Source organism: Berghia stephanieae, chromosome 7 (genome assembly GCF_034508935.2).
Source record: "Berghia stephanieae isolate SIO BIC M18660-M18661 chromosome 7, UCSD_Bste_1.3, whole genome shotgun sequence".
In the NCBI taxonomy this organism is placed as follows: Eukaryota; Metazoa; Mollusca; class Gastropoda; order Nudibranchia; family Aeolidiidae; genus Berghia; species Berghia stephanieae.
The window spans coordinates 30,111,495-30,136,644 of NC_088366.1; the positions used below are offsets into that span (position 1 = coordinate 30,111,495).

General features: G+C 34.8%; 1 protein-coding gene across 2 annotated transcripts; it reads left to right on the plus strand.

Moving 5' to 3' along the window:
* Positions 1–3,343: 3,343 nt before the first annotated feature.
* Positions 3,344–22,930, plus strand: LOC144977032 ((Lyso)-N-acylphosphatidylethanolamine lipase-like). Of its 2 annotated transcripts, none has more exons than XM_078921746.1 (8): positions 3,344–3,969; positions 9,358–9,437; positions 11,543–11,724; positions 13,131–13,308; positions 15,199–15,411; positions 19,343–19,529; positions 20,325–20,511; positions 20,857–22,930. In XM_078921746.1, the coding sequence occupies exons 1-8, from the start codon at positions 3,905–3,907 to the stop codon at positions 21,289–21,291; spliced, it is 1,527 nt and encodes a 508-aa protein (XP_078777872.1). In that variant the 5' UTR covers positions 3,344–3,904; the 3' UTR covers positions 21,292–22,930. The 2 variants fall into 2 exon arrangements, with proteins under 2 accessions (XP_078777872.1, XP_078777873.1); XM_078921747.1 differs by lacking the exon at positions 3,344–3,969 and adding an exon at positions 8,932–9,054.
* Positions 22,931–25,150: the final 2,220 nt, after the last annotated feature.

The following is a 25,150-nucleotide window of genomic DNA, read 5'->3' on the forward strand; positions in this document are numbered from 1 at the left end:
GAGTTTAAATATCAGTTCACCTTGCTGAGCTGTCTCTGCTATCCCATCCATCCATCTGTCCCTTTATATAAAACATGTCTGTGTCCTTGTCCTAGAATACATAAGACCAATCAATTTTGCCCAGGCTCCACAAGTGCGTTTTGCTGAGAGGTGATCAGATGGATGTATCTTTTTGAGAGACATTTTCCCCGTTTATGTAAATCATCTCCCTATGGCATGCTTTGTTATGGGCAAAAATGAATCTAATGGCTTCGAAAAAGAACAAAATACCATACGCAGAACATTCCGGGCTCAAAAGCTGATAACCAACACAGTAAAAACATTGCTTCTAGCAGCATAGCATCACTTTAAAAATTATGCATTGCTTTTGATTTAGATAATCTTAAAATACTGTATAAATGTGTTCCGTTTTGGCTTGTCTGTGGGGGATTTGATTACCTCAAACTAATCACGAAATGAAGAGATTACTCTTGGATCTGCTGTGTTTGATCGAGTCCCAAAATTAATACAGATCTAATATTCTATGTCGGCCATCCCACCAGCTTCCCTTTTACTGGTACTGAAATGATCTCTCTCTCTCTCTCTCTCTCTCTCTCTCTCTCTCTCTCTCTCTCTCTCTCTCTCTCTCTCTCTCTCTCTCTCTCTCTCTGTGGGGTTCCTGACCTCCCATGGTGGGCAGGGAGGTACTTACTGTGTCTTCTATCCCCCTATATCTGTTTTCCAACTTGCTTTCTGTCTTTGTCTTGGAATGAGATTACTTGGTTTTGTCCTGGCTGAGAGGGAAACAGCCAAATATATAGTTATTTTTGGGAGATATTTTTTTCCTCTGTTATGTACTGTTATTGTGTTTTATTCTTAACATACCATTTGTAAACATGTGAGTGTGTTCCCCTTAGTGGGGACTTGTGCTGGTGTCTGGGTGATTTCAAACTAAGAAAACTGATAGTGTGCTCTTGGAATCTACATCTGTTCCCTTTTTGAACCATTCCCCGATGTCTTAATGTTTCTCATGTGCTTTTCAATTGCAAATCTATACTTAACTTTCTTGACTATCCCAATTGCGTCCCTTTTACTAGCGTTGAAATGAACTAAATGTGTCGCAAGCGCCGCATACCCCTTAAAAACAAATAAAATGAATGTAATGTAAGTGCCAAGCAAGGTCTAATTACCCAAATTGTTATGGGCTCATTGTTGTAATGAAAATACTCTCACAACCGATGTAAAACAATGTTCATTACAACGACGTTAAATCAAGCCCATAATTATACTTGTTTGCGGTTATCAGACATGTAGGATATGAGCACAACGGTGCCAACTATAATTTTTTTTTTTAACCCTATCCCTCCTAATAGGTACGGCAAACCCTCTTATCGAGTCATGGCTTTATTGGCAAACCGAGAATTTCAACTCAAATCGTCACTCTCTTTTTCTCATTTTCAGTCCGTCAAATAAAACGTGTTTGGTATCAGATTAAATCTCAAATCTTCATCTTTTAAAAAATGTTTATGCTTTTTTCATAGGATTTGCCGTTATTTTATGGCTTTGAGTTGAAGAAGAGGGTTAAACTCCGATTTTTGAACCGGCGCTCCGCTACTCGAACACCGTAACTGACGGTCATCTTTTCTCTCCGCTCGGCTGTTCGCGTCAGCGCTATTAATAGTAACGCCAATGGCTGCATCAGAAAGAAAATTGAACAAGCTTTCATTCGATACCAGATTCGCATTTTTATGATCTTTTTCAAAGTTTGAAGTTTCAAGTTAAAAACTTTAATTTGATAAAAAAATTAAGAAAAATTTGAAAATTTGGACGATTCTGGTATCAAAAGAAAGTTTAAAATCTCAGCTTTAAAATGATGTATACGAAAGCAAGATTTATAGCTTTGCAGTCACCAGCCAACTGAAAACGAAACTACAGCTACAAATTTGCCGTATTCACTTCACTCATACGCCGGCTCAGGCAAGGGGCACAATCGCTGATATTTCGAAACTTCGTGTTGAAATTGACAATTTTGGCTTTGTCAGCTACTTTGGGGGCAAATTATTTCTTTTTTACTTAGAGTTGAGCTCAGGAAAAAAATACACATATTGTTTATAAAAAGATGTGTATTGTTAGAAAGATACAGAGGTCTGGCTTGAATATTTATGAAAATACGGCATTTTGAAAACGGACAAAAGGTTGCCTTCAAAGCAGCCCAAATTTGGGCGATTTTCTACAAATTTCGAAATAACATATCTTTTTAAATTTTTAACCAATTTTAATAATTTTTATACCATTTTAATCAGGAAAAAAAGTTCTACCTATTGAATGCAACTTAAAGACAACAATTATATAATCTAAATTTGGGTTTTCCGTACCTACTCCTAAAAATCTCAAGTCCAAATACCCTTATCCTCCTAAGCCAAGGGACGTAACTCTTAATTACTGTTTTTCTTAAAGGTGTTACAAACTTTAAAAAATCATAGAAAATGTACTAATTAATGAAATTTATTGCAATTAACTCCAAAAAATTGGTCATTTAAAATAGAAAAAGTACATATGTCACATGTTGATGTTTGTTAATGAATACATATTAAAAAAAATTATGAAAATAAAACAATTGTTGAAATTCAGTCTTGTTTTTCACTTTTCAATCATGTTTTTGTCCTTTTAAGTGAATAAATGTCAAAAATTATGGTACTTAGAGAAGCAGGATCCTTTACACAGTCTTATACCACATACCACACAGCCATAAACAGTTTCTGGGGTTCTTCCAGCATTTGTTTTTGTTTTTTCCTTGGAACACTGAAAACAGGTGCGGTGACGTCCAGGCATTCGAGTAAGTTTGTGCGAGTCAGGATTGACTGCTGTGTAGCTAGTAATATTTGGGACGAGACCTGCTGTAGATGCAGTTCTCTTCCTCCCATTCAAATCAGCCTTAACTCCAGTAAATTCGGTGAATTCTTCAACTTCAATAGGTTGGAGTTGTGAACTCCACTCTCCATTATCACTATCACGGGGTTCACTGCCGATTCCGTCTGAAATTTCATCAAAATCGAAGTCTAGAGGCTCAAAATCTACATCAATGTCACTTTCTATATCACTTTCCCTTTCAATAATATCATCTTCGTAGTTATTTTCATCTACAACTTGCGTTTAATCGATCAGTGATTGCATGAATTGAAACGCCATAGCTAGAAATCATTGTACATGTGTTGTCAAGTGTAAACAATCTTCAATAATTCGTATCGGTTAAAGTTCCGGTCCGATTTTTATGAAATAAAAACCAAAACAAAAAGCAACTCTTCATTTTAAAAGAGTTACTGCGCCGAGAGCGAAAACGAAACTAAAACTACTGCAAGAGCTCATTAAAAACTACGATGTCTACCTATCTGTCGCATCAGCCCGCATCAGGAGGATAGGTTACTGATGTCAACAGTCGCAATCAGTCGCAATACGGGGGATAGGGTTAATGGGGCGTAACGCTTTCGGGCCTCTTTTATATCGTTTTGTTTGGGTTTTTTTCTAGTAATCTCCCTTCTAATTTTCTGTTTTTAGAAAAAAAGAAATTAAAATTAGCGATATAAGATTATTTCTTTAATTTGAAATTTAAGTGCAAAACGTTTTTCAAAATACTTTTTAAAAAAGTTATTAGGTAATAAGTTGTGGGCAGAATAATTGAATTTTATTTCAGAGCTATGGATAACCTATTGACGACAGAATCTGTAATCAATGAAGAATAATTTCGAAAGATTTTTAAGTTATATATTTTAGAAATCCTTGTAAACAATAAACATGATCGAGGCATTGAGTCAACGAAGAAAAATTTTACCAGTCTTTTTTTAGTTTTCAATTAATAAAATATTGAGACTGAACTCATGGAATAACGTATAAGTCAATGACGGCCTTTGTCTGATGCGGGCAACAAATGTCTCTTTATCGTTGTATTTTAATTTTTCCTCTTCGAGTGTTGCTAATCTTTCTAACATGTTTGTAAGTTGATTTTTTTTTTTTAAGTTTAGAAATTCAAAATTCATTTCAGTGTTCGAATCCATGTAATTGATCCATACGACTATTATAAGAGGGATTTTCCACGGGAGGCCTTTCGAAAGCTCCTACATCCCCAAGTATTCTTATATATATATATATATATATATATATATATATATATATATATGGGAAAGGCTATTCGGACCCGGGTCTGAATTGCTTCCCGTGGCAATTCGGACCCGAGTCTGAATTGCTTCCCGTGGCAATTCGGACTCGAGTCTAAACTGAATAGAACTCCGTGCCTCACCAGGGTCGAGTCTGAATAACTCCATGGCTCTTCGACTCGGAATACTGCAATGCAATGCGCCCGAATGATGAACTTATCATTAGTATCATTTCATTAGTGAAACTCTCAGTTACTATTCCGTTTGCAGCTATAGAAACCGTATTGGTCTTCCTGAACACACACACACACTCATGAGTATCTCTAATTCATTAAAAACAGAATAATCACACACACACACACACACACCCCCCCCCCCCCCCCCCCCCCCCCCCCCAGCAATCATTTCCACAACCCAAGAGCCGGTGGCTTTTTCTCTTTGATCTCGTATCACCATGTTCTCCCCTGCGTCCAGCACCTCGGTCGTTTGTGGGTTACCCCCCCACCAATCCCATTACCAGTTGATCATTTTCTTTCCGTATTCAACCAGTGTTTATTTTATTTAGGTACCTAGTCCAGTATTATCTAATAATATTAGTATTAGACAGTACTCTGCCCCTACCCCAGTGGCGGGGCTCTATTGCATGGCTTGCTGCCAAGAATCGCCTCTATTTTTATATTTAAAAATGAAACAGCATATTTTTTTAATTAAAAAAGAATTAAGACACTGCCTTTTGTCAAAGCCCGACCTATACTGCCTTTTAAATAAAACGCCCAATGCCCAAAGTCATATTGCACTTTTTCGCGGCAGCAAATGACAAATTATATTAATGTAGAGATATGTCATGCATGTATCTTTAGCAACACGCTCATAGCAAATCAAATAAATCTTCCAATCATTACACAAAGACACTTTTTATCTGCGAGGGCAAATTGATTGTTAACGTTTACAATTGCGACTACAATTGTAATCTCCCAAAGACCACGATTATTTAGATCTATGTTTTGTTTTTTTAAGGAGCTTGCAACACATTTAGGTCATATCAGCGCCAGTAAAACTGGAGAAATTGGATAGCAAAAGTTCTAGAATTACAATTAAAAAGTACTCAAGAAAAAGTAAGACAAAGGGGAATAATAGATCACCGCTTTTGAAGGCAGTCACCTTCGGGAGTTCTAAAACGTGACTTGCTCGCTCACTCGCCCTCCTACCGACTGACAACTGACACTGACAACTGAGAACGAGCAGCTTCTCCCCCCACCCTACCTACCACGCTTCACTTTCGCCCCAGTTTCCACTTCCGACACTTCCTGTGATTGCGCAGGCGCATTGTGGCAGGAGTCCGAATTGCCACGGGAAGCAATTCAGACTCGGGTCCGAATTGCCACTGGAAGCATTTCAGACTCGGGTCCGAATTGCCACTGGATAGCATTTCAGACTGGATCGAATTGCCACTTCTATATTATATATATTATATATATATATATATATATATATAATGTTCTAGTTAGGGGGGAAACTTTTTTTTTTTTAAAGTCTCCCCCCTCCCAAACCACCCTACTAGAACATTATAAAAATAAAAAAAAAGTTTTCCCCCTCCCAAACCCCACTCGAACATTATATTTTTTTAAAAAGATAGTTCATTGATAATGACAGGGTTTGTTGGCTAAAAATAACAAAAGAAATAGATAAAAGTAAAAGGATTCGAAAGTTAAAACAACAATGACGGTGGTAACAGAGTATGGCAGTGGCAGGGGGGGGGGGAGGAGGGGAGGGAGAGATTGAAAAGTAACCCTGTCTGTTTTCAAAATATCTCCGAAAAAAGCAGACACAAATTTTAGCTAAAAAAAAAACGTTTTGTTGTTTTTGTAGTATTGTAGTTTTGTGTTGTTTTTTAAAATTTGTTTTTTTTTTAGGTGTTGTGTTTGTTAGGTTTTGTTTTGTTTTACGAAGTGGCAATTCGGACCCGAGTCTGAATTGCTTCACGTGGCAATTCGGACTCCTGCCACAATGCGCCTATCTATTTTCAAAATATCTCCGAAAAAAGCAGACACAAATTTTAGCTAAAGAAAACGTTTTGTTGTTTTTGTAGTATTGTAGTTTTGTGTTGTTTTTTTAAATTTGTTTTTTTTTAGGTTGTGTTTGTTAGGTTTTGTTTTGTTTTATGAAGTGGCAATTCGGACCTGAGTTGGAATTGCTTCTCGTGGCAATTCGGACTCCTGCCACAATGCGCCTGCGAAATCACAGGAAGTGTCGGAAGTGGAAGCTGGGCGAAAGTGAAGCGTGGTAGCTTCAAAAGCGGTGATCTATATTCTTCTTTCAACGAATTCATGCAAATCTTGAAAGAATTTGAAAAGGCGACCTGTGTTTGTGTCAGGATGAGACATTTAGGTGCTCTCAAACTAAGTATATTGGTAGTGTGCTTTTGGAATCTGCATTTGAACTAATTCCCCTTTGTCTTACTTTTTCTTGGGTACTTTTTAATTGTGATTCTAGAACTTTTTACTATCCAATTTTCTCCCATTTTACTGACGCTGGCATGACCTAAATGTGTTGCAAGCGCCTTAAAAAAAAAGCAAAAACAAAACAAAACATTGATCATCGAACATGGTGATGAGAGATCAAAGAGAAAAAGCTGCTGACTCTTGGGTTGTGGAAATGGTTGTTGGGGGGGGGGGGGGGCTGTGATTATTTTGTTTTTAATGACTTAGAGATACTCGTGAGTGTGTGTGTGTTTTGTGTTTAGGACTAATACGGTTTCTGTAAATGCAAACAGAATAGTAACTGAGAGTTTCACTAATGATACTAATTATAAGTTCATCATTCGGGCGCATTGCATTGCAGTATTCCGAATCGAAGAGCCATTGGAGACTATTCAGACTCGACCCTGGTTACCACGGAGTTCTATTTAGTTTAGACTCGAGTCCGAATTGCCACGGGAAGCAATTCAGACTTGGGATCCGAATTGCCATGGGAGGCAATTCAGACTCGGGGTCCGAATTGCCACGGGAAGCAAGTCAGACTTGGGTCCGAATAGCCTTTGCCTTTGTTTTATTATTGGTATTGTTTTATATACTGGTGGATTTTTAGTTTTGGCTTTGGGTTCGTTTGTTTTTTGTTTTGTTTTTTTTAAATATCGAATTATTAGAAATTAGAGGCAAATCTCCAAATAGATCGTCATTGAATAAGAAATAGGTAGCATAAGTTTTAATTTTTCAATTTTCCAACTCTGTTCTTGTCTTTGTTGTCGTATTATTTTCCTTGGGGTTTGGAAGTGAAGACTAACTGAACAGTGATTTAACAATCCCTCTATAGAGAATCATTCCTTATAGTAACAGAAATAAATTTATAAGCAAATGCTCTGAAGTAAACAGTTAAAGGAACATTGGATTTCATTCACTTTTAGTGCTGAGCAATCAAAAATGTATGTTTATTGAATATGTGGCATCTTCGTTTGTCCTATGTGACTCAAGGCCCGAAGAGGATTATACACCAATAAACTTAAAGATGCAGTTCATAAATGATTGAAAAAATTAGATGTTTCTGGCATATAAATTGACAGTATGGGCATAGGAATATAAGACACATATTACTATGCTCATAATAAATTTTGGGTGATTCCTTTATGGAATACCTAGGTGACGGGATCTAATTATACGGTTGGGAAAGGGCGTAATTTATTTATTTTTTTTATACTAAACATGAAGCCGAAGAATATCTTGCAGAAGATCAAGTGAGTTTCAGAACTGGCAGAAGCACTATTGAGCAAATATTTAACTGTAGAATCTTAATTGCAAAGCATATAGTACATCAAAAAGATCTCTTCAGTAATTTTATTGACTTTAGGAAGGCTTTTGATAGGGTTTGGCATGACATTATGGCACACACTACTGAGAATTCGGAATAGAAGATGGACAGGTACAATTGATAGAGGCTCTTTACAAAAGCTCTAGCAGTGCCATTCTTATGAACAACCAGAATGCTCAGTTCTTCAAAACATCAATTGGAGTGCGCCTAGGCTGTTTACTATCTCCTGTGCTTTTCAATCTATTCTTCAAGAAAAACATCATTGAAACCCTTCACAATTTCCTTTCAACTATCAATAACCTCAGATTTGCTGATAGATTTACCTTGAAACAGGAATTAATGGAGAATTACGAGATCTCACTAACTGGCTGGTTATCAAAGCAGCTGCATTTGAAATGGAGTTAAATAAAAACAATTTCAAAGTGATGGTGAATAGCAAAGACAACATCAAAGCCAACATCGTGGTCAAAGGTCAGCAGCTGGAAGAGGTAGCATTTTTTAAATATTTTAGAGCGACAATCACCAAAGATGGCAGATCAACAATTAGAATTAAAATGTAGGATAGCAAGGGCAATAAATGCAATGACGAGACTGGATAAGATGTGGAAAAACAAGAACATGGCTCTTAGTTCCAAACTTAAGTTATATAAGGCACTTGTAATATAAATCTTCTTATAATATAATATTGAGAAAGATGGATATTGACCTCAGAAATCCTTAAGAGGATACAATCATTCAAAAATAATGCCCTATGTGTATTTTGGTCATCACCTGGACAGAGTTTATGTAAATGAAGAAGTTAACAGAAGAGTTGTTTCTATAACAGGACCACAGGAATCTGTCCTGTCTTTAGTAAAAAGAAGAAAATTGTATTGGTTTGTTCATTTTTTTCGCCATGGGACATTGACAAAAACCATTATGCAAGGCTCATTGGAGGGAGGCAGACGGAGAGGATGGCAAACAAAATGCTAGATGGAAATGTAAAAGAGTGGACAAGGATGGACAGCCCAACACTAATGATTAGAGCTGAGGACAGATCTGGATGGAGGGCCCTCACTGCAAAGTCATCTCTCATGTCTCCTCTAAGGCCACCTCGAACAGGAGAATGAGGTGAGGTGAGGTAAATCACTGACAGTGTATAGAGCTTTCTTAGTTTCCAATCAATGCCTGTAAAGTTGAAACTCAAAGAAATTTTTTAAGGGACGAAGTTCAATGTAAGCTCCTGATTAAAACAAATCAATTATTAATGTCAAATTTATAATTTTTCCACAGTGTTGATGTAAAGCAAACCTGAAAGGTCCACTTTGATTGTTTTTTAAAAATTGTGTTAGAGCTTACATTAAACTTCATTGTTGTTTTTACTTCGACATTTATCTTGATTTCATTAGATTTACTGTGAACTTTTAATTTTATCTCAAATCAGGTATTATTGTATGTGCAAATGTCGATGGTGTCCACAATCTAATGATTGGCTCAAAAAACTTGATAAGAAAGCAAGATCTTGTAAGTATGATTCACATTCTTGAATGAATGAATGAATGAATGAATTTATATAGCGCCTAGATCCACAATGTGCTCAGAGGCGCTTTACAACGCAAATAAAACACAACAATAAATTGATAATTTAAGCATAAAATCTATCATATTGGAATAGCATTAATCAATTTGTAATTTAATTACCACGTACTGTGCTACAAGATGAAAATTTAGGATATCTATAATATGTAGGCCTAATAGAAATGTTAAACATCAAATGATTTTCTAAAGAGATGTGTTTTAAGTTTCTTTTCAAAGTTTTCAAAAGTCGGGACATTTTTTGAGTGATGAAGGCAGTTGGTTCCATAAGACGGGTGCCGACTGGCTAAAAGATCTCTCACTAAAAGACGATCTACAGCGAGGAACCTGGAAGAGATCTTGACCACTGGATCTAAGTTCTCTCTCCGGCACATAGAGATTAACCATATTTTGTAGGTATACAGGAGCTGTCTTATTAAAGCATTTAAACGCATAGCATAGAATTTTGAACATAATTCGACTGTTAACAGGGAGCCAATGCAAAGATATTAAAATCGGCGTTACATGCTCTTTCACCCCACAATCAGTCACCATTCTAGCAGCTCTATTTTCCACTTTCTGAAGCTGTTTAATTATATATTTTGGTGACGATTGTTACAGAGCGTTACAGTAGTCTATTCGGTTAAGTACAAATGATGTCATTAATGTTTTGACAGTCTCAGTATCCGAAAGATGTCTAATTCTATAAATTTTATGGAGATGAAGGTGACAAATCTGAGCAACTTTACTAACATGAGCGTCCATACACAAGCGTGAATCTAAATATGCACCTAAATTCCTGACATTTCCACCATTTACAATCTTTATTTGACTACCAGTAATGCTCAATGATTCTATTTCTGTTCTTTTCTGGTTATTTCCATAAAAACTTGTTATTTCCGTTTTATCCTCATTTAACTTTAATTTATTTAAAACCATCCAATCTTTTATGTCTTTCATGCACGCTTCCACTCGAGATACAATGTCCACTCTCGTATCGTTAGTAACAGGGAAATAAATTTGAGTATTGTCGGCATACAAGTGAAAATTCAACTCATACGCCAAGATTATAGTATTTATTACAGGCTTTTATAAGCATTCCTAATTTAAATATATGCCTGCATCAGGCTGTGATATAGTAAATGTAGTGCTGGTACTTCCCTTCCTTGTCCAAAACACAGAAACTGTAAGTCGAAGTCGAAGATGGCAGATGAAATCTAATCAGTAGACAAGTGAATATTGATAGCTGAAGAACAGAAGTGCATGGTTATATATATATATAAATTCATGGCTACACAGAGATACCAAGAGGTCAATACACTTGAAGTTAAATAAAATGAAAATTTTGTAATCAGTGTATCAAACTTTCAATGTTAAAAATTCAGAAACGTGTAGGATGGGCACTTATATCAATAAGGATTACAAATATTGGGTATAGAGAAGTGACAGATGAAAAAAGAGAATAATAATATCACGGTGTCAGAGAGCCAAATTCAAGATCCAATTAATACGCCACACTCCATCTTGCTGTGAGAGAGAGAGAGAGATTGGCAAGCAGTCACGGTAGCCATTGAGCCATTCAAAGAGTGTTACTGCATTTATGCAAAACCCAAAAATCTGCAGTTTTGAAAACAAGTCAACATAGTATGCTACTCTATGAGGTACAAACAAAATCATTGTGGAATTTGGTTAATTGAGTCATTACTACTGCAAAACATCTTGAACCAAGTTCTACATCCCTTCCGTGTATACGTATATTTCCTCTAATTGTGACAGAGAAAGTGGATAGTTTACAAAATATCAAGTAAATCATGTAAAAATGGAACTTTAAAGTTATGCATTTCAAAAGTAACAAAATATTGGTAATGTTAATGTTTGATTCCTTCGACGAATATTGATCATCCAGTTCATTGAACATAGGCTGGCATTGATAAAATCCAAATTTTTAAATTAAAAATTTGGATGGCTGGTGAGAACTGTCATTATTACCAATAAAATGTTTTTCACATCCATGTAGTTTTGTTTTTTGGGTTTTTTTGTATTTTCTTTTCCAGTGCTGAAGCACAAACATACTGCAGATTTTGTGAAGGTGCATGTGGATGGCCGGGAAGTCAGCCTATGGACGGTATCTGTGAAGAGTGACAAGGGCGAGTCTGAAATCCCTATCATTTTATTTCATAGCATAACAGGAGGGAGTAATTTATTCCTCAACAATATTGATGAATTTGCCAAATATGTGAGTAGTAAAACTAAAAAAAAAGGGGTCCCAATATCTTAGTTGGTAAAGCACTTGCTTCACATACAAAGTGACATAGATCAATTCCAGGCGAAGTCAAGATTTTTTCTACCCCCCCCCCCCCCTCCGTCCACCCAGCAGTGATTGGGTTGCTGGGTCTATAAGGTCTAGTGGAAATTACTTTGCAATAGACTAGCATCCTATATAAAGGATTGCAATCAATTGCTTTTGTCCTTTTCAAGCTATAGAAACAGGAATAAACCCTTGGGGCTAATGGCTCTGAAGGACTACTAAAACTTTTAAAATCTAGAGATGCCCAAGTGAGCCAATCGAAATGTAAAGAAAATATTGAGAGTAAATGTGACTCTCATGTATTGTAGAAACAATCCAAATAAAAAAAACAATTCAAAAAATATTTTTTGGTATTATTCTATATATGTGAATCATATTATTAAGGCTTTACCTTAACGTTATAGCTCTCAGCAACAAGAAGCGCATAAGGCCTGGATATTTTCCTTCTATTTCGTACAGTCCTTGGCTGCAGTCTTAACCTTTCAGGAGTGCCATCCTAATTTATTCCTCTCATTTTCCACCATTCTGCGCCATGTTGCTTTGGGTTTTCCTTATGAAGAGAAGGCAAAATCGGTGCTGGGTTGTCTATTGTTTTGTTGCTTTTGTATTTTATCAAAGTATTTTCATGTTAGGGTATATAATATATGCATTATTGGATGCTATGGAATGAATTATTATTTTATAATGAGAAGTGATGATTCTCTTTCTTTTTTTGTGTATGAAATTTCTTTCACTTTTAAAAGTTTTGTCTCGAAATGCATTGATTTATGATATCGTGGAGATATTGTTGATATGAAAAAAGATTTCATCTTATCTGTATGCATTCATGCTGATTTAGAGTTTGGATTTCTTTTTCAGGATTGAATTTTTTAAAAATTGGTCTCTTTTTTAAACCTCACTCAAATGTAAATGAGTACCTGGTATATGTGAGTATTATAAGAGTATTGTAAAAAAAAAATAAAAAAAGGATGCTCTTTATAAAATAGAAGTTTGGTTCCATTTGACATGATTGAGGAATGAATTGTGCAGTGCTTAAAGCATGATGAAAGTGTGTGAGGAAAACCACATCCCTTGAAGCCCAAATATCTAATTTTGAGCCAGAAAATACTTTTGCTGCTGTTTGTATAGTTTTTTTTTATAAATAAGAAATAAAAAATTCCAATTGAGCTACATGTGTTGCTCATGCGACTATTTTATTTGTTTGTGTGTCATAATATAAAGTGAAAGATGCTTACATCTATTGTAAATGTAGATTTTCAAAAATTGTTAATTTTTTTTTAAAACACTTGCTCCGTTTGCATCTGTCCCTGTAAATATTTCATTTTATTTTCCAGCGCAATGTTTATTTAATTGACCTACCTGGCTGGGGATTAAGCAGAGAAGCTGAAATTCGTGTGAAATATGAGAATGGCTGGTGGGTGGACACAGATGCTGCTGATGTGGAAAGATTCTACATCCAATCCTTGGAGATGTGGTTTCGGAAAATAAATATTGAGAAAGCTATTTTACTTGGTGAGTCCTAATAAATAGGCAGTTACAAAGCCGAATGGTGATTTTTGTTGTTAGGGAAAGTGCATTATATTTTTTTTTTATTTGAATCGGAGGTTAAACATTTATTAGAGACCTGAAATAATGGCATGGTATTTATTTAAAGCTTTTATTATGGAGCTCTGTAAACTTGTGATTGAGCTTGATTATGGAACAAGATTTAGCAATTTAAATGTCAGACACCTGAATAGATGCACCCTGAGTTTTTTTCATACTTAAGTTGCATAATCAGATCGAAGTGAATCATCTTTGATCTCCATGATATAAGGAATATTATTGGTTTATTTTGTGTTGTTTTTTTGTTTTTTTATACCCGTGCAACCTCTGAAAATACAATGGGTTTAAGACTTATTTTTCTGGGCATGATTTCTTAATGTATAATAATAATAATAATAATAATAATAATAATAATAATAATAATAATAATAATAATAATAATAATAATAATAATAATAATGATAATAATAATAATAATAATAATAATAATAATAATAATAATAATAATAATAATAATCAACTGAAAGTCAAGAAATTATTTTATTGTAAGCGTTACCATGCACAGCGCATTGATGTTGTCTTCATCTCATAGCTGGTTCTCATTTTACCCACAATTCTGTCTTACTTTGATTATGGGAGACCTACAAAAAGAAACCAGAATTTAGTAATACTCAAAAAGTTTTAAATACATCCACTTGAAACTCACCTATGACTGTGATAGAAAGTCTTTAGGTTCTTTTCAATGAAGTCTCTATACAGATCAATGCATTTTTACCAGCATGACAACAGTGATTAGATACCCAACCAAAAGAATTGTTCATTGAGCTTTGAAAACCAAACTTGAACTTCCTCAACAAGATTTTATTCTATGTACTTCTTTCTCACTAAGCGACGCTTTGAGGATCCAAATAGGTGCCAGATCTGGACTCTGGTAATTAAATGTTCCAAAAGATTATTTTTTTTACTTGAATGTCCCCATCAGGCCCTTCTATGAGGTGTGTCTCTGCTATGCCGTCTTGTTGACACCGATCCAGAAGGTTTCGTCAAACTTCCACTCTCTTAAGGTCATTTTCTTCTGTTGAAAGTTTTGGAATCCATCTGGCACAAATTTTTGGATACCCCAATATGTCATGGACAATTTCATGAATAGCGCTTTTTGGGATTTTAAATTTTAAAGCAATGTCCTAAATCTTCAGTGTCCTATCCCGTTTGATGATCTTATCGAATAGCGTTCTCATCACTTTTTGACATCTTTGGCCGATCAGACAGGTCCATTTATAGACTTGCATGACCGTCTTTGAACCAAGAACACTACTGATACACCGGAGTCTTATTAGATGTTGCATTCTCACCATATGTTTCGGTTATTTCAGAAGGCTTTCTTCCATTTGTAAATAAAACCAAACGATAGTTCACCTTAAAATAAAAAGCGTTTAATACTGCCTTCATTATTATTGCTGAAATTTGTGCTGAAAATGAGAATTCCTATGTTTCTGTATTTACAGATTGAAAACATGTTTTTGGGTTCAAAAGCTATATTCATTTTCCAGTTTTTCTTCAGACATCAGCTCATTGGGCACTGGTCTGACTGTGATTCAGGTTTTTGTTCACTCAAAGACAGATTTCTTTAGGGATGAAAAAAATGTTCATCCCCCCCCCCCCCTCCCCACTCCCTCAAAAGTAAAGTATAAACTAAATAAAGAAGAAAAGAACACAGGCATATGTGTGTGAGGGGGGAGGTTATGATATTTATTTTTTTTAATTTTTACATTTTGACCCTCTTTGGATGTCATGTTTTGAAAGCTGGCTAGAGACATAGTTAATCATTTATAAAATAATTTATTTCTTACCCACAAGGCCATGGTTTTGGTTCTTATATGTGCTCGATATACAGTATGTTCTACCCACACCGAGTGGCTCATTTGATCTTGACTGAACCTTGGGGCTACAGCCGTCGACCGCCATCAGCTGATAATCGACCTTTCATGGAGAACAAGCCAATCAAAATGGTTTCAGAGCTGTATGCCAAAGTTTATATCTTCACACCCATAAGAATTCTAGGACCGTTTGGTAAGTAAATAGATACAGACCCGAATTTTATACAAAGGGTCTGATAACCGAACGCAATTATGGGCTTAGTTTTACTCTCTTGAGTTCACCATTTGCTTGAGATTTCCTTTACAACAATGAGCCCATAATAAATTGGGTTATCAGACATGAAAAAAAGAGTGCACATTGGTAACAAGTGATTATTACCTTGTCTAGAATAAAAATTGGCTCAGAGTCCATGCTGTTGATAGAAATTATGACGAGAATTGTTCTCATTATTATTATTATTATTATTATTATTATTATTATTATTATTATTATTATTATTATTACTATTACTATTTATTATTATTATTATTACTATTACTATTATTATTATAATTATTATTATTATTATTATTAACATGATCATTATTATTATTAACATTATCATTATTATTATTACCAAAAAATTCCTCGATTACGACCTAGATTAATGGAATGCCCAATAATCAATGAATACCATGACGCCCACTTAAAATTAGAATCCAACCTCGTTTGTATTCTGGTAAAGACTTTTGCATTGCTTACATCAAAAATTGGAACACGCCATTTGCCTATTTCTGTTATAAATGCTATACATTATTATTATTTTCAGCTCAGATAGACCATGGATTATAAATTACACATTCTTTTTACTATGTCATCATCATCATCTTATATGATAATGGCATAGTGATGGCCTCTCACTGATATGATCTAAAAGTGTTTCAAATGCTCTTAAACTCCTTGATCTCCCATAGTGGGCAGGGGGTACATACTGTGTCTTCTATCCCCTTATATCTGTTTTCCAACATGCTTTCTGTCTTTGTCTTGGAATGATATTACTTGGATTTGTCCTGACCCTCGCCGGAGTCCTAGCTAGGAGGAAAACAGTCAAATGCAGGGTTACTGTTTTGGGAGGTGATATTTTTTCCTTGTAAATCATCTCTCTGTTATGTATTATTATATTTGTTATTTTGAATGTATAATGTAAGCATTTGAGTGTATTCCTCTTTGTTGGATTTTGTGCTTGTGTTCGGATGAGACTTATAGGTGATCTCAAACTAAGTACATTGGTGGTATGCTCTTGGAATCTACATCTGATCCCTATTTGTTCTCATTCCCCTATGTCTTACTTTTTCTTGGGTGCTTTAATTTTAATTCTAGAACTTTTTACTCTCCCAATTTTCTTCCTTTTTACTGGCGCTGATATAACCTATATGTGTTGCAAGTGCCATAAACCCTTAAAAACAAACAAAACAAACTCCTCGATACAAACAAAAAGCAATAAAATCAGTGTGATTAATGATTGAAATATTAAATCCATATTACATCATAATATGTACTGTATATCATTGAAAGTTTAGCTGCAAATATTGTACAAAGTGGAGAATGTAGTATGTTTAAGCATAATGTCAATCTTAGTATGTTTATTTATTTGTAGTCTATTATAACATGTGCTGAATTAAGATAACCTTGACCTTGGGAATTTGGTCGTGAACAAGATAAGAATCAAGAGAGTTGTCATGTTGGTTGTAACACGACTAGTGAGAGTTTGTTTTACACTGTAGTCTAGATAAGATAACCTCCTTTATAATAAACATTTCCTTTATATAAATTGGAAGAAATGGCTGAGTGGTCAAGACATTACATTGTGGCCCAAGGGGTCCCTGGTTCAGGTCTCACTTTGGGTACTTTGACATTAAAAAAAAAAAATTTGTAAGGGGGGGGGGTTAGATTATTGCTCCAAATTTTCTCACTTGGACCTCATGACCAGGTACTGTTAGCATCATACTTTTGCTTCATAGATTCCTTTGTGGTATATAAAGGTGACTGCATCTTACAGTGCCAGGCAGAAGAATGTTTATTTTAGGTAAACTTTGAATTTAGTCCTGATATCTCTTTTAAATGAATGATCTTTTACCATGGGTTTTGGATAAGGTAGGACTCCGGGTTTTTAACCAAGATTTCCAAGAGGCTATAAAATCATGACAGTCGTTTTTTTAAACCCCAAGTTGTCTTTGATTTGTGTTACTCCTGATTCAGTAGTTTTTGCACGGATGATATGACGAATCTGACAACCTTTAAGTGTTGCTCATGGCAATTCTTTTACATTTTGTTGAAGACTTTCGCTTTCGAATTTCACATTATTTTGATGCATCAAGACTGTTGTAAGAATAATTGAATTTATTACTATTTCTTTCTCTTGAATTTAATAATGTATAACATAACATAAGATATAGTAAGGCCTTTGAATATCCTGTGAAAAAAAATGACTCATCATGAATCATTTACATCATGAGCAATCAGGCATATATATAACAATTAAAGATTTATTCATCAAATACATATTTTATTTATTGTTTTTAATAATATTGATAGTTTGAATTTCAAAAGTAAAAAATTAAGAAACCAATGTTTGCGAAAAGAAGTTTTATTTTTTTAATTCCCGCTTTTTAAAAAAAAAGAAGCAGTCCTAGCCAGTTTTACTGGGTAGGCAGCTCTTGATAAAAATAAGACGAGTTTTCAGTCTGTTCTACGAGGGTTTATCATTTATCATAAGTGGACTGTTATGTAGTTGTCAATGTTGTCATGTCAATCTAATCAACTAGAAATAGTAGCCCAAAGAAATCGGTGAGGGTCAGCTAGTAAATACAAACTATGAATGGATTTGTAATTATTGTGTTTAGATAACTACCTTGGTCTTTCAATTGATGAAACTGAAACTGGTCAGTATGATAATTCAACATGAATTAATTTACAGATCATGACAAAATATAATACTCTGATAATCATTAGGGACCGGTATCGATCCAGATGCAGTCGAAATTTTTTCCACCTGACCCCACCTTCCCCACCCTCCCTTACTATCAACCCACTAGTGATTGCGTAACTGAGTCTGTTAGACCTGGTGGAATGTAATTAATGATAGACCGGCATCCTATCCCCAAAGGGTAGCAAGCAATGGTTAGGACTTCTTTACTTTAATTTAGCTAGTCAGCTTAAAAGTATCAGATTGGCAGTGTCCTTTATTTTGTGTCCCTCCCTTTTTTATTTTGCTAGAGATTCAACAAAACAAATCAAAGTAAAGAATTCAATTTAATACATTTGTTTTAAACGTACTGATCTAGAGTGGACAATTATTTCAATAGCAACACTTACATGTAGGAAGAGATATGAAATCTGTCAAGTGTTTTTTCAATTATTTTTTTTTTTACATAGACAACAATGTACTCATTTTACACCTGAGTATAGTGAGAAAATTTGATTTGGGAACCTTTTCCAAGGACTCAACTTTGTGCTAACCATATTGGGACTCCAACTTGGGACCCACAGGCCTTGTGTTAATTGTCATGTCATAAAACTAAGATCACAAAGCTGCACATACAGTTCTTAGAACAGTTAACGCATGTCTAGTTTTTCCTATTCCCCTCGCCCTCCTTATTACTGATATAATTTGGATGTATATGGCTGAGTTGGTGTCTCATCTTTCTTAAAGTAAAGCAACGTTGAGTGTAGTCAGTGACATAAATGGAAGATTGCAAAACCGACAGTATGTATACTACTGTGTGAAATGAAAATTAAGCACCATATGGCTCTCTGAAGAAATAACCATGGAAATGCGTTGTGTTAATCTACATTTTTATATAAATATTTTCAAGAAAGCTTTGCCTGAAAAAGACATTCTCTCAAAAGCTAACAACCCAATTTACTCAGCCCACATCTGCATCAGATTATTTTTACTGAGATATTTAGAAAGAGGAGTTTTATTTTTTATAAACAAACCCATTCAGAATTGAAGGACAGTCTCATGATTTTTCTGAAATGGAAATTTTATACAGACTTGACACCAGGGTCAAGGTGGATCAAGTGAAAAATCTTTCCATTGATATTTCTGTTTCCTCATGGCTTTTTTTTTTTTTGTCTCCAGCCTTGCCACTCTACAGAATCTTCAGGCTGGGCATGAAAGAGAAATTCATGGCTTTCTGGAAGGGACTGGATCCTCAGAAGACAAACGTTGAACGCATCAGGGAGCTGATGATGGAGGAACGAACCGGATACTTCCCTGACATGACCATGCAGGATTACATCTATGTGTGGATGATGAATAGTAAAAAGTGAGAGGGATGGGTTTGGTTATTTAGTCATATGATGTGTGATTCTAAGTATAAAAACAGAATTGTATGAGGGTGGTTTAAATGCTGAGAATTTTGAAGATTTATTATAAAAAATAAAAACTTGAGCATTTATATAGTCTGTGAAACATCCATTAATGGTGCTCAGAACTTCACAAAAGGTCCAATTTTTTTTCTGAACAATGACGTTGTTAGCGACCAGGTACTCGTTTTACACCCGAGTACTGTGAGAGAATGTGAGTTAAGATCCTTTTCCAATGACTCATCTTTGTATCAATCAGATCGGGACTCAGCCCAGGACCTACTGGTCTGAAGGTGATTGCCATACTACAAGAGTTGGATGAAGTTTATATATAAGCCCTATTGAAGAGAATGAGTATGTTTCTAACGTACTTTTAAATTACCTTGTTTTTTTTTCTGTTTTTTTTGTATCTGATTTCTCGACCCCTTTGCGAGTGTACTACCAACTGGACCTCCACCATTTAATCATGCTGGGTTTCATTTCCTTCATGTAAATCATGGCAAAAAATAGTTCAGTTTTAACCGACGTGCACTTATTTGCAGGTCTGATAACCCAATTCCTTCTGGGCTCATTGTTGTAATGGAAATCTCAAAAAATGTCCATTACAACAATATTAAATGGGTTTGGTTGTCAGACCTGCATATATGTACACGTCGGTCTTAACCATAATTTATACAAAAGTTAAACAATTATAATTATCTTTGCATCTTTTTTTTTTAGCCAATAATTGTTTTAGGGGTACTTTTCTTTCACAGTGGAGAAATTGCATATGATAGACTTTCCATTCCATTTGGTTGGCCACGTCTGCCATTGGAGGAGCGAGTAGATCACTGGGCAGAGGACCTTGACATTACTTTCATCTTTGGATCAAAATCATGGGTCAGGAGTGGGTGTGGCTGGCAGACAAAACACCACAGACATGACAGCTATGTAGAAGTACATGTAAGTGAAGTTTGTTGGGGTTTTTTAATTGGCGGGGGTGGGTAGATTAATTTTTCTGCACAAGCATGATACAAATATTAAACTCATTCTCACTATTTTGAACTGTCAAAATGGCAGGTTTATGCTGTTTAAAGGACATATTTGCTTTCTAAATGAATAGCTTTGTCTATTAAGATATTAAAAATGTAAAAGCAACATGCATAGGATCGGTTCACCCTGCCTTATGACAATCCTCAATATCAGTTTAATGAAGGGCTCAGTTTACATTAATCTTTTGATTAAGTTTATGTTAGTTGATATTTTGTTTATTTGCATTTTACTTTTGTTAATTTCACTTTCCTAAAGGAAATTGGAGGTGCTGGCCATCATGTTTATGCGGATAGACCATCTGCCTTCAATAGTATTGTCAATCTGATTGGAGAAGCAGTAGATAAAGGAGTCAAGCCAAATATCAGCGAAGATTTCAAGCAGAGAAGTAAAGCCATGTCGAGACTGCGGCGACAAGTTTCTTCATCCATGATGCTTCGGCAGGCTGAGCACAGCCGTTTACAGATCAGTGAAACTTCTACCTCAAGTCTCAATGCAGACTTGTGCATGGAACTTGGGGAGGAGGAGAATGAAGATGATATGAAGAGCAGATTTGTGTTGATGGGTGAACAGGACGAGGTGGGGGAGTGCGGGCTCGATGACAGTTTACTCGGTGCTGTTGGTGGTGTGAGTGAAAAGGAATATGAGAAATGGGAGGTAAAGAGGGAAAAAGTTTTTTTTACTTTACACTAGCTGTGGTAGTGGTAGTTTTATAGGTATCCTGTGATGCATACTTATTTAACCCACCTGTTAACCCAAAATGGTGTGGGCTCATTGTTGTAACAGAAATACTCTTAAACAAGACCAAATATTGTCCATTACAACAATCTTAAATCATGCCCTTAATTGTGTTTCGTTATCAGACCTGCAATATATAAATATTTGCGCGTCTGTTTTGAAAGAAACATATATGTCTTGGTAAATGAGTTGTAATAAATATGTCTTGGTAAATGAGTTGTAATAATTAATAATGAAGAGAAAGTAAATTGACATTCTATAGTTACAGATGTCACAAGTCTTTTTGTATGTTTGTAAATGTTTGTGTCAGTGTGTTTACAATTGCGTGTGTGCATCTATGAGTTGATTAGATAATCTATTTTTTAAAAATATAATATGCATTAACTAAAAACAGAGAAATGTAGCTGAAATTTATCAGGGGCAATTTAAATGAATAGATGTAATGAATTACACTTATGACTGGATGGCATAATATTGAGGGAGGGCAATGGCCTTGTACAATTAACTATGAAATGATTTTTCAGCGATTATTTTTTTTTTTTAATTCGTAAGTGAAATGGATGTCTTTTGTTTAGTTATGTTTTGCCAGCTTCCTCTGCAAGAAAAAAAAGTTCACTAAGCCACATTTTCATAAGACAAAGAAGAAATACAAGTACTAATAGTAAACGATTCTGCAACATGCCTGAAACATTTGTATATTGCGGAAGCGACCTTCAATTGATAAAAGGCAAAATTAAAGATAAGTCATTGGTGGTTAAAATAAATCTTCAGACAATTTTGGAAAAGACGATTTACAGGCCTGTTGAAAGAATGATATTGATATAACATAAATGCATAATTTTTTTAATTTTTGCATGTCTTTCATCCAATAGAGCATTTAACACAGAGTTTCCCCTTTTTGGTCCCATTTTACAACCAGACCAAATTTATTTGAAATCATTGTTTCTGCCAATATTAATCTTGTAATGGCAAGAGAGTAGTAAAAAAAAAAAACACCAGCTTTTATATAGCTCAATATCCAAAGCGCTTAACGATGGGTCCTGCTAACTGCTAACAGTAACACAGAAGGCAATGAAGCGATTTTATAATCTCTTTTCAACAGAGACAAAGCTATTTACACACCAGGTACTAATTCTGCTACCTTGTATGGTCAAAAATGTGAGTAAAGAACTTTTTCAAATAACTCAACTTTGTTCCATCCTCATTGGGGCTCCACAGGTCTGAAGTCGAGTCATATCTTCAGACAACACAACAGCACTAAAGCTATGCCAGTGAGGCTGAATTGATGGAGCTGCTTATTTGATAAAAATAGTATGATCTGGAATCCGGAATAATACCTGCATGTAAAGGGTTAAATGTAATTGATTTTACCTTTGGAACAGTACCTGGTACTTAAGTACTATCAATCAAATGTGGTGACTTTGCCTCATTAGATTTGAACAAATTAGATTATATTTAGTTTAGTTACCGATAGTTGATAAATGAATACTATTATAACAAGGGAAATATCTGCAACAAGTTCCAAATCAGTTAAGACAAAGTCACCTCTTGAAGCAAAGTAACCTCATATGACGGTGGTACCAGAAAAAAAAAATATTAAAAAGTTGGCATTAATGGGATTGAGTGGCGGGGAATAACATGCACAGCTAATGACAAATCAGAGAGCCAACCAAAATAAAAAAAGTGTTTATTATTAGGGTGTATGAAGCTGTGAACCATAATAATAAAAATGTTGACACAATAACCGTTTGAGATAAAAGCCTTCTTCAGCAATAACAAAAATTGAATATTAAATTGTAATACCAATACACAGCATAAATTCCCCAAAAATGAGATCAGTAGGTCTACAGCTGTCGCATATTCGGGGAAAGAAAGATAATTGTTTGAAAAGAATGCAGCCTCACCATTTATGGTTTAATTTAAACAGTTGTCAATGACACTATTTAATCCTTACCAAAGTTACTAATGCTTTTCAAATATATTTTTACCACAAGTTCTTTCTGTATTCATGTCTTTACTATATTAGTGCATTCAAATCAATCATTTTGATATTATTTGTGATTGTGACAGTGTTTTTGTTATTATTATTATTACTATTGTAATAGTAATAGTGCAACTTCTGGATAATGACACCCCTGAATAACGAAAAACCCTGACGACATTGACATCTGTTATTAATAATTTTAAAAAACAAAATAGCAACATACATTTTAGTACAACACCTTTGTAGTGACATCGTTATAACAATAATCAGCAATTGATACCGATGTTTGATACCCAATCATCGTCGTTATCTCATACTCTTAACCAATAAAAAAATGCTTTTTTCCTCCCAATAAGATCACTTTATTACCGACCAATCAGAACACATGTCTACTACACTGTGTGGAATCAGCTCTAGAATGGAACCGCAGCAAAAAGAAGTTTTATCAGAGGATGGAACTCTCAAGAGTCCATAGACTTTCCCTATTAGCTACCTGTCTGTCTGTTAACTGATATCAGGCATTGCTATGCCCAATAGAGGCAATTATGAATATTTATTTATAATATGTTGGGATTGCACTTTATTATTTTCATTTGAAGAATCTGTTGTTTTTCTAAACATGTTAAAATTTGATATTAATGTGGTAAATACCTTGTTTTTTTTTTGTTTTTTGTTTTTTTGGTGGTGGGGTTGTTTTCTAATATTGCAAGATGTGGATCTACTAATTTTAAGTGCTTGTAAATTTTGGTGCACTTAAATAAAAATTTCAGTATTCAGTCATCAGCAGTATCGCATGGAATTTAATTAAAATCAAAACTAGATGTGTGCTTCTGTGTTCTTGTGTGGCATTTTCATATTGGCAATTGATTTTCTTGATTTATTCTTAGTTTTGTTAAATGGCGTTCAAGCACTGTTTATGATCAAAACAATGACAACACACATTAGAGAGTGAAAGCGTTACTTGTATACCCTTTGTAACTAGGAGAAATAAACACTCTAACATTGTTGGGACGTTTCTTCTCTCAGGCACTGGTCCATGCATGGCACTTATTATTATTATTATTATTTGATATAGCGCCAATATCCACAAATAGTGCTCAGAGGTGCTTTACAATCGTGTTTTTAGTATCACACATGTTCATTCATTCAACTACAAAATCACTACAACAGTCACACACATCTTGTTCGAAATTCACATAGAATCACGATAAGCAGAATGAAAAAGATCGGTTTTTAGATGGGGAAAATTTTTAATTCAGAAAAGTGAGTGGAGCAGGCACTTATGTTGGTAACAACAAGATATGAAGTGAATAGAAAAGTGCCAGAAGACAATAGAGAATAAAAAAATTTTTATTCTCTATTGTCTTCTGGCACTTTTCTATTCACTTCATATCTGGTTTTTAGATGCCGTTTGAAGACTTGTAGACTTTCACATTGTCGGGTTTTGGGTGGTAAAGAATTCCATACGATTGGAGCCGAAAATGCAAAACCACACTCAGCAAACTTTGTTCTTGGGATGTTTTTCTCCATTAGTGAAAAACTGCTGGATCTGTTATGTATTCACAGGTCTCACCACACCCCCTTTTTCTCACCATCTTGAAAACCCCGAAATATCGACACCCCTGGATAACGGCATAATTTTCCAGTCCCGGGCAATGTCATTATCAAGCGGTTGCACTGTATTATCATCATCGTAGTCATCATCATCATTATTATTATTATTATTATTATTATTACTATTGTTATTGTTTCATCATTATCATTATTATTATCATTATTTATGTTATAACTGATATAATTATTGTAATTTTTATAAATTATAACTGTTAT

Bases quoted from the DNA above. Each gene is read 5' to 3' on its own strand.
- LOC144977032 (XM_078921746.1), top strand. From the start codon at position 3,905: ATGTCTCTTTATCGTTGTATTTTAATTTTTCCTCTTCGAGTGTTGCTA. The intron at 9,438-11,542 runs GTAAGTATGATT...TTTCTTTTCCAG, and splicing joins TGATAAGAAAGCAAGATCTT to TGCTGAAGCACAAACATACT. The intron at 13,309-15,198 runs GTGAGTCCTAAT...CTTACCCACAAG, and splicing joins TGAGAAAGCTATTTTACTTG to GCCATGGTTTTGGTTCTTAT.